Source organism: Cotesia glomerata, linkage group LG10, assembly GCF_020080835.1.
Source record: "Cotesia glomerata isolate CgM1 linkage group LG10, MPM_Cglom_v2.3, whole genome shotgun sequence".
In the NCBI taxonomy this organism is placed as follows: domain Eukaryota; kingdom Metazoa; phylum Arthropoda; class Insecta; order Hymenoptera; family Braconidae; genus Cotesia; species Cotesia glomerata.
In genome coordinates this window covers 9,593,423-9,603,919 of record NC_058167.1, presented here as the reverse complement: position 1 = coordinate 9,603,919, position 10,497 = coordinate 9,593,423, and the positions used below count along the sequence as shown (strand labels likewise).

The following is a 10,497-nucleotide window of genomic DNA, read 5'->3' as shown; positions in this document are numbered from 1 at the left end:
AGCTCCCACGAGCTGGCTAAGTTGCCAGGCGCCAAGAAAATCCCCAGCAGCTTGGGTGTTGCTTCATCAGGCTCCGCACCAGCTGCCGCCAAGCCCGCTGACGACGATGACGACATCGATCTCTTCGGGTCCGATGATGAAGAAGATGCCGAGGCCGAGAGGATCAAGGCCGAGCGAGTCAAGGCCTACGCCGAGAAAAAATCGAAGAAACCGGCCCTCATCGCCAAGTCCAGTATCGTCCTTGATGTCAAGCCATGGGACGATGAGACCAACATGCAGGAGATTGAAGGAAAAGTCCGTGCTATTGTTATGGATGGACTTGTTTGGGGAGCTTGTAAGTATTTTTCTTTTTTTTTTATACTAATATCAGCAAATAATTTTGAAATTTCTGCAATTAATCAATTATGATGAAATTTTTACACATAATTTGAAAATATTTTTTTAATAATAATTTAATTTAAAATATTGTCAAATATTTTTATCATATTTTTTTTAAATAATTGCCAGATTTTTTTATATTTTTTTTTATAATTCAATTTAAAAAATTTTCAGATTTTTGTATCATTTTTTTTATTGAATTTATTTATTAATTTTTTTTTTTTAAGTAATTTAACTGAAAAAAATTGTCAGATATTTGTATCATATTTTTTTTAAATAATTGCCAGATTTTTTTATTTTTTTTTTTTTTATAATAATTCAATTTAAAAAATTATCAGATTTTTGTATCATTTTTTTTATTGAATTTATTTATTAATTTTTTTTTTAAAAGTAATTTAACTGAAAAAAATTGTCAGATATTTTTATCATATTTTTTTTAAATAATTGCCAGATTTTTTTATTTTTTTTCTTATAATAATTCAATTTAAAAAATTATCAGATTTTTGTGTCATTTTTTTTATTGAATTTATTTATTAATTTTTTTTTTTTTAAAGTAATTTAACTGAAAAAAATTATCAGATATTTGTATCATATTTTTTTTTAATAATTGCCAGATTTTTTTATTTTTTTTTTTTTTATAATAATTCAATTTAAAAAATTATCAGATTTTTGTATCATTTTTTTTATTGACTTTATTTATTAATTTTTTTTTAAAAGTAATTTAACTGAAAAAAATTGTTAGATATTTTTATCATATTTTTTTAAAATAATTTAATTTAAGGAAGTTCGAGCGAATCTAATGTAAAAAATAATTTCCAACTTTGACCTTTGAAATTAAATATACGTATAAATAAATATGTCATTTATCTAATTCCAAAATTTAAAAAAGATTCACCATTTAGTTACTTAGATATTAAATTTAAAAAATCACATATTTTATCTCCTTATACACGGGCTCTTATGGCGGACAAACTTTTGTCGAGCCTTTAATTATTTTTTTCAATATTAACCTCCCAACTTTAACGGATAAAAAACTATACACAAGAAACTTGGATTATTCCAAAATATAAAAACAATTTAATAATAATACATTACCGATATAATTTTTGAAATATTTAAAGTCAAATTTTATGTTTGTAACTCGTTTATCGTCAGCCATTTATTCGAATAAAGATTTGACAACATCGCGTCAACAGCTGAGAAAAAAGAAAAGGATAGAAATATAGTTACAGAGAGAGAAATGTTTAACTCACACACTCATCCACGTCTCTGATATGAGTATAATCAAGCGCGCTATTGCCAAATCTGTTTATTTATTCCGGCAAGTAATAAATACCAAAGTAATTTCATTACTTTACTTTATTAAATAAGTAAAAATCATCAATTATTATATTGTTTAAATTATTTTAAATTAAAATAAAGAATTTTGACTAATATTGGGAAGACTAAAATTTTAAAAAAATGTTAACACTATTTTGACTCATTAGTTACGCTCGAACTTCCTTAAAAAATTGCCAGATTTTTCTATTTTTTTTTTTTTTTTAATAATAATTTAATTTTATAAATTATCAGATTCTTGTATTATTTTTTTCTTATTGAATTTATTTATTAAATTTTTTTTTTAAGTAATTTAATTGAAAAAATTATCAGATTTTTCTATTTTTTAATAATAATAATTTAATTGAAAAAATTATCAGATTTTTGTATCATTTTTTTCTTATTGAATTTATTTATTAATTTTTTTTTTTTTAAAGTAATTTAATTGAAAAAAATTGTCAGATATTTTTATTAAATAATTTAATTAAAAAAATTGTCCGATTGCTGCACAATGTTTTTTTTTGTTAAACTTCTTTTGAAGTAATTTAATTAAAAAAATTGCCAGCTTTTTTTTTTTTATTTTTATAATAATTTAATTACAAAAATTATCAGATTTTTGTATCATTTTTTATTGAACTTTTATTCCTTAAATTTTTTTTCAATCAATTTAATTGAAAAAAAATTGTCAGATTTTCGCACAATATTTTTTTATTAAAATTTTTATTTTTTAAACTTTTTGAAGTAATTTAATTAAAAAATTTCCAGATTTTTCTATTTTTTTTTTATAATAATTTAATTTCAAAAATCAGATTTTAGTATAAAAATAAAAATATATATTTTTCTTTTAGTTTCAATTTTCTAATTGATTTTTTTTTTGCAGCAAAATTGGTCCCAGTTTGCCATGGAATCAACAAACTCCAAATCATGTGTGTAGTAGAGGACGACAAAGTGTCTGTCGACCTTCTGACTGAGATGATCCAGGAGTTCGAGGATCACGTACAGTCCGTCGACATCGCAGCTTTCAACAAGATTTAAATTTTACTTTCATTATTCTTCTGGTCCATTATTTTAAAATTTGAATAAAGTGATTCGTTTTTGAATAATTTGAAGTTTTTTTTTTTTTTAGCTAATCATTTAATTTTTTAATTCTTAATATCATTCAATTTTTTTTTCTTAATATTATCAAATTAATTACTTATAAAATATAATTCTTAAATTTTTGATAATTGACATAAAGTATATTAATTCTTTTGAATAAAACAAAGCAATAAAAATTGATAATTTTAAAAGCAATATTTTATTTTTAAAAATATAGTCAATCTTGCATTTAAAACCATGACCTCACATAATTTATTCCCCCGAAAATTTTAGAAAGTTTCTTTTATCTTCATATATTTTATTTATATAATATTACACTATAAAATATATCCCCATAAACAAACATAATTGTCAAAGTTTTTATTGAAAAAAATTTAGTCCGTGATTCAGAAATTTTTTCTAAGCGATTTTATGTGCAAAAATCCGGTTTAGATAAAAATACTTTTGATATTCACAGAGTGTCAATTTAAATAAAATTTAATTTTTATCAAGAGAGATAGCCACTGTGAGGATTGAAAAAATAGGTGATTTTCGGGAATTTTTTGACTGAGATAATAAAGGAATTTGGAGATCATGTTTTTTGTTTTATAAAGTATATATTAAAGATCGTTCTCCTAAATCTATATTATTAAGAGAATAAGCAAAATTTTTGTTTTAATGGTTAAATTTGGTATCGTTGGAAAAGTCTTGACCTGAAGTTGTACTTTTTTATGGTTTTATATCATTCTCACCAATAGTCAATTTATGATAAGTATTCAGGCTGCATTCGAAAATATTTTATCTCTAGATACATAATAAAGAAATGACCTTGTATCTCGTGAACTATTGGCATTTTTAAAGATATAAACTCGTTCCGATGTTACACTCATCAAGACCTTTCATTTGAGTACCCACATCATTTTTTCATATATTTTATACATTATATATATGTATATATGAAAAATATATGAAATTGCATGTGGGTACTCAAATGAAAGGTCTTGATGAGTGTAACATCGGGATGAGCTTATATCTTCAAAAATATCAATAATTAAAAAATGGCCTTGTATCTTGTGAACTATTGATATTTTTTAAGATATAGGCTCATCCCGATATTACACTCATCAAGTCCTTTCATTTGAGTACCCACATCATTTTTTCATATATTTTATATATTATATATATGTATATATGAAAAATATATCAAAAATGCATGTGGGTACTCAAATGAAAGCTCTTGATGAGTGTAACATCGGGATGAGCCTATATCTTAAAAATATCAATGATTAGGAAATGGCCTTGTATTTTGTCAACTCTTGACATTTTTAAAGATATAGCTCATCCCGATGTTACACTCATCAAGACCTTTCATTTGAGTACCCACATCATTTTTTCATATATTTTATATATTATATATATGTATATATGAAAAATATATCAAAAATGCATGTGGGTACTCAACTGAAAGGTCTTGATGAGTGTAACATCGGGATGAGCTTATATCTTCAAAAATATCAATAATTAAAAAATGGCCTTGTATCTTGTGAACTATTGACATTTTTAAAGATATAAGCTCACTCCGATATTACACTCATCAAGACCTTTCATTTGAGTACCCACATCATTTTTTCATATATTTTATATATTATATATATGTATATATGAAAAATATATCAAAAATGCATGTGGGTACTCAAATGAAAGCTCTTGATGAGTGTAACATCGGGATGAGCCTATATCTTAAAAAATATCAATAATTAAGAAATGGCCTTGTATTTTGTCAACTCTTGACATTTTTAAAGATATAAGCTCATCCCGATGTTACACTCATCAAGATCTTTCATTTGAGTACCCACATCATTTTTTCATATATTTTATATATTATATATATGTATATATGAAAAATATATCAAAAATGCATGTGGGTACTCAAATGAAAGCTCTTGATGAGTGTAACATCGGGATGAGCTTATATCTTTAAAACGTCAATAATTAAAAAGTACAGTGGAAATTAACAAAAGTCATTATCTAATAAAAGCAAAATATTATTCATTTATAGTTCACGAGTCACGGCAGTCACATAATGACTGCAAAGTTCCTAGTTTTTTTTTTTAAATATTAGTTGTTACAAAGTCATAAGCATTTTTGTGGAGCACCAAAAATTTCCTCCACCACGGTGAGATCTCTAACTCAAAAACGGATTATCTAAAAACATACTGCGTTGTAATTTGCATGCATATGGTTATCGTTCCACGTAGGGGATTTTGAAAATTTGGATTTAAAAAAAAATGGCGACATATTAAAAATTTTTCGTTTTTTTTTTCTCATTTTTTTTGGATTCAAACAGCTCTAAAAAATCTTAAAAATCAAAATTTTCTAAATCTCATATGTGTAACTATAGCTATTGAGTAGACGAATACGGAAAGAAAAATTACGAATCATTTTGCTGTAATAAAATCGACTATAACTTGAAAAATATTCGAAATTTTCATATAAAACTCTACATACTTTTTAATATATAAACTTTGAATTAAAAAAAAAAAAAATTTTTTTTTTTTAATTTCACAGTGGCTATTATCCCCCTTAAAAAAATGTAATTCTTAGAAAAAAAAAAAATAAAAAAAAAACGAGAAATTAATCACAAATAAAATGAATAAGCCAGAACAATTTAATTGAATCATTAAACAATTAATTATTTTTTTGGTCAAGTCTAATCATTCAATTTCTTTGTTTTTGTCAATAAAAAAAAAAAAAAATAAAATCTTTTAATGTGAGTAAATAAAATTATTAGAATTAATTTTAATGATTCATAATAAATTTATCTAAAAGGTCGCATTTATAAAAAAGAATTTAACTTATTTTATTTATTACAAGTAAATAAAATTCTTTTTACCAAAAAAAAATCCACACGGATGTAATCAACTATTTTTTTAATTTATTTAAATGTTTTTACTTTGAAACTTGTGTTATATCACTGGGATTTTCTAGATTGTTATCATTAAGAATCTTCAAGTTCAATTATATCGTTGCAACAGTAAATTTTATTACACATTGCACATTAAATAAAACAAACGGATAAATATATTTGAGAAAAAGAAGAAATAATTTTTTTTTTTTCAATAAAATGTAACAATTACTCAAGCTATTTGTTATTTTATATTATATTGATTTCTATTACTTATTACAATTATTTATGTGACTAGACATAGATGTGTGTAATTGCTGGATGCACATGAGGGTCTTTAGATGCTTGGATTCCCCTCTCAAAGACCGACGACGGCTCGACATTGAAGCGCGGTATATAAGGACTCGATCTTGCAAATCGGTATCCAGTTAACTTTTATCGCTTGTGTCTATCGATCTTGTGTCTATATTTTGTTCCGCTATTTTATTAGTTGAATAAAAATGAGAGCTTTTGTATTGTTGCTTGTAATTGCTTGTGCTTATGGTAAGTATTTTTTTTTTTTTTTTTTTTTGTTTTTCTGAAGAAAAAGTGTAAGATTTTTATAAGGAAAGTTTATATGTAAACATTTCTTGTGATTTATTATCAGTACAATTTTTTTTTTTTTATATTTGACCTGAAATTTTTATTATTATTATCAATTTATTTTTTAAAATTATTAATAATTTTAGAGTAAAAATATGTTTTATGTCTTATAAAGTTGAAATTTTTATTTTGTAAATTTAAAAAATAAATTTTCTTTTTATTAAATTTTTTAATAAAAATTAATAAATAATTTGATCTATATAATAATCTATATTATTAAGAGAATAAGAAAAATTTAGTGTCCAGAATAGTCATATGATAAAATCGGTTTTTTTAGTGAAATTTAGTGTCATTGCAAAGGTCTTGATTTGAATTTGTGCTTTTTCAAGGTTTCATTTCATTTTCATCGACAGTCAATTTATGATGATAAGTATTTAGGCTGCATTCGATAATGCTCTATCTCTAGATACATGATTAAGAAATGACCTTGTATGTTGTAAAATATTGACATTTTTAAAGATATAAGCTCATCCTAATGTTACACTCATCAAGACTTTTCGTTTGAGTACCCACATCAATTTTGATATATTTATATATATTACATATATGTATATATGAAAAATATATCAAAATGCATGTGGGTACTTAAACGAACGCTCTTGATGAGTGTAACATCGGATGAGCTTATATCTTTAAAAATGTCAATATTTAAGAAAAGTACAGGGCATTTCAACAAATATCTTGTAAACGATTGACATTTTTAAAGATATAAGCTCATCTCGATGTTACACTCATCAAGACCTTTCGTTTGAGTACCCATCAATTTTCATATATTTATATATATTATATATATGTATACATAAAAATATATCAAAATGCATGTATGGGTGACTTTAAACGAGAGCTCCGCTGAGTGTAGGTGTAACATCGGGGATGAGCTTATATCTTTAAAAATGTCAATATTAAGAAAGTACAGGGCATTTCAACAAATATCTTTAGTAAACGATTGACATTTTTTAAAGATAGCAGTTATAGCTCATCGATAGTTACACTCATCGCAAGACCTTTCGTTTGAGTACTCACATCAATCTTTTTCATATATTTATATATATTATATATATGTATATATGAAAAATATATAAAAATGCACGTGAGTACTGACAATGAGAGGTGTGATGAAGTCAACATCGGGGAGGAGCTTATATCTTTAAAAATCAATAGTTAATGAAAATACAGGGCGCATTTTAACAAATATCTTGTGAACTATTGACATTTTTTAAGATATTATAACTCACCTCGATGTTACACTCATCAAGACCTTTCATTTGAGTGCCCACATCAATTTTTTCATATATTTATATATATTACATATATGTATATATGAAAAATATCATCAAATGCATAATGGGTACTCAAAGTGAATAACCTCGATGAAGCGTAACATCGGGATGAGCTTATATCTTTAAAAATGTCAATAGTTAAAAAGTGCACCGGACATTTAACAAATATCTTGTGAAATATTGACATTTTTAAAGATATAAGCTCATCCCTGATAGTTACGCTCATCAAGACCTTTCATTCAGTACCCACATCAATTTTTTCATATATTTATATATATTATATATATGTATATATGAAAAATATATCAAAATGCATGTGGGTACTCAAATGAACAGGTGCTTGATGAGTGTAACATCCAGTGAGAGGTATTATATCTCTAAAAAGTAAATATTTAAGAAAGTACAGTGCAATTTAACAAAAGAGTTATTATTTAATAAAAAACAAAACTTTAATTATTTACATCATTTCATGAGGTCACGGCAGTCCACATAGTGACTGCAAAGTTGCCAATGATAATAAAATAATTTTTAAATCTAAAAAATTTTAATAAAATTAAAAATTAAAAATTTTCTGCTTTAATTTAAAAAAAAAATTTTTTAATAATTCAAATAATAACTCTGAAAGCATATTTTCCAATTCTCTTCTCTAAATAATAATAACTAACAAATTTATCTGACCCAATAAATAAATTTAAACAAAGCTAAAATAAATATTTAACCCAGTTTTCACCTAACATTACTTCAATCAAAAATATAATAATTGAGTCACGGCTAGAATAGTTTACAATGACCGTCAACTACACCTATCTATCATCTTTATTTACCCAAGCAAATAGCAGTTTAACAGATCAATTATTTAAAACTTCAAATAAAATATTATTATTATTATTATTTATATTTTACTAAAAATTATTCAAACTTCACTTCAAGTGCGTGGTTGCATTTAGAAGGACGAGTAATTGCGTTGGTGTAACCGCGAGTCACCGTTTGGTTTATAATAATAAAAGTTAAAGCATAAACTTCCAGATCTATATATTTTGTATTTACGGTTAAGTTATAGTTGTATGAGTATTTAATGATAAAAACTGAAAAATACGTGAATAAAAGATCCGGTTTAGCGAGTTTAAACTATTGCTAGTTTTTAAATTCCAGTCGCTTAAAACACAAGTTCAAGGGAATCTACTTTGAGTTCATAACATATATAAAACAGCTCTTAAACTTCATGTTACTTCAAGGCCTTTAATTTATCCGCGATTTTATATTGATTTTTATTTATTAAGTATGTAATTTGATTATTAGAAATTAAAATTCTGATCACGTACTTCCTTATTTTAATTCTTGAATTTTAAATATTTTTCTTAAGAAGTTTTTATCAAGACAAATTTACTTCTGAAAGTTATTAAAAATTTTTTATTAATTTTTCAATTTTTTCAGAAAAAAAAAAATTTTTTTTTCAAGTATTCGAAAATAATTCAAATTTTTTTATTTTAAAAATAAAAAAAAAATTTTTAAAAAGAATTAAAAAAAAAATTTCTTTAAATATATTTTAATAACAATATTAATTTTTTTTAAATATTTAATATTAAAATTTAATATTTTTTAAAATTTTTTCAAATAATTTTTTTAATATTAAATAAAAAGTTTATAATTTATTTATGAATTTTTTTTAAATAATTAAAAAATGTGAAATATTTAATTTTTAATATTAAATAAAAATTTATAATTTATTTATTAATTTTTTTTAAAAGCACAAGAAGGAGAACCAGAAGCGAAAGCAGCATTAGTACCTCAGCAAATCCCAAAAACATGTTTCGGCTGCATGTGTGAAGCTGCGTCGGAGTGCGATACCAAAACTGGATGTTTGGGTGACGTTTGTGGGCCATTCCGGATCACCTGGGGTTATTGGGCAGATGGAGGCAAACCTACGCTCAACAATGAGTCACCAAACGCTGAAGGAGGTAATATATACTAACAATCTCAATAACAAAAATAATAACAATAATAAAAAATAAATTATTTCAGCCTGGACTCGTTGCGTAAATGATCCCTTCTGTGCCGCGAATGCCGTTCAAGGATACATGGACCGTTTCGCTCAGGTGAAAATTAAAAAAAAATTAAAAATATTGTTTTTTAAATTAGATTTAATTTTAATAATATTTTTTTTTTTTTTTTTTAGGATTGCAACGGAGATGGTGTGATAAACTGTGACGACTACGCGAGGATCCACTACCTTGGTGGGTACGGATGCAGCGGTCCATTGCCTCCCAAATACGAAAACGCCTACAAAACTTGCATGTCAACATTCAGTGGATAAAAAATTTTTTATAAATTTAAATCGCTTATTTTTAATTAGTTTTTTTTTTTAATTTAAAAACTTGAACAAATTTTGATAATTAATTTTTGTATTTTGTATTTATGTGATGACTGATGCGGTAAAATTGAGCTAATAAATTATATGAGACTTTATACAATTACTGTCGAGTCTTTTTGTCAATTTAAAAGGGCGCATAATTCTTAACTTCCCGTTAAGAAAATCGAAGATTTTCAAAAATCGGGAAGTTATTGTTGTCACCCCGATTTAGAAAAATGAAGTTTTCATCAGATCTCAACGTTTGAAGGTCACAGGAAGCTTCCCTGACTATCCCCGCGAGGTTGTCACGGTGTCTGTATGTGTGTGTGTGTGTGAAATTATGTGAACCGCTTATAACTTTTGAACGGCTTGACCAATTTGATCGCAGTTGATGCCATTCGAAAGGGCTTGACCAAACTTAGATTTTGAAAACTGTTTGGACCGATTCAGATCAATAGACTTTGAGAAATCTTAAAAAACTGAAAAAAATTTTTTTCAAATGTTTTTTGGAATAACTTTAAACGGCTTAAAGATTCCATTCCAAAACT

General features: G+C 25.1%; 3 protein-coding genes across 4 annotated transcripts in view; 2 read left to right on the top strand and 1 right to left on the bottom strand.

Annotated features, from left to right (window-relative positions):
• LOC123272756 (elongation factor 1-beta') overlaps positions 1-2,798 on the top strand; it is a 148,275-nt gene extending 145,477 nt beyond the window's left edge. Inside the window, exons 3-4 of the mRNA XM_044739753.1 lie at positions 29-334; positions 2,576-2,798. Of these exons, the coding sequence (XP_044595688.1) occupies positions 29-334; positions 2,576-2,730 (461 nt within the window). The 3' untranslated portion in view covers positions 2,731-2,798. The remainder of the gene's footprint in view (positions 1-28; positions 335-2,575) is intronic.
• Positions 1-10,497, bottom strand: part of LOC123272749 — a 146,754-nt gene that overhangs the window by 103,484 nt on the left and 32,773 nt on the right. The gene's annotated exons all lie outside the window — the stretch shown is intronic.
• Positions 6,068-10,065, top strand: LOC123272760 (invertebrate-type lysozyme 3-like). The gene is made up of 4 exons (XM_044739756.1): positions 6,068-6,220; positions 9,348-9,557; positions 9,622-9,695; positions 9,776-10,065. Exons 1-4 carry the CDS (start codon positions 6,178-6,180, stop codon positions 9,911-9,913), a joined length of 465 nt encoding a protein of 154 aa, XP_044595691.1. The 5' UTR covers positions 6,068-6,177; the 3' UTR covers positions 9,914-10,065.

Bases quoted from the DNA above. Each gene is read 5' to 3' on its own strand.
- LOC123272760 (XM_044739756.1), top strand. From the start codon at position 6,178: ATGAGAGCTTTTGTATTGTTGCTTGTAATTGCTTGTGCTTATG. The intron at 6,221-9,347 runs GTAAGTATTTTT...TTTTTTTAAAAG, and splicing joins TGTAATTGCTTGTGCTTATG to CACAAGAAGGAGAACCAGAA. The intron at 9,696-9,775 runs GTGAAAATTAAA...TTTTTTTTTTAG, and splicing joins ACATGGACCGTTTCGCTCAG to GATTGCAACGGAGATGGTGT.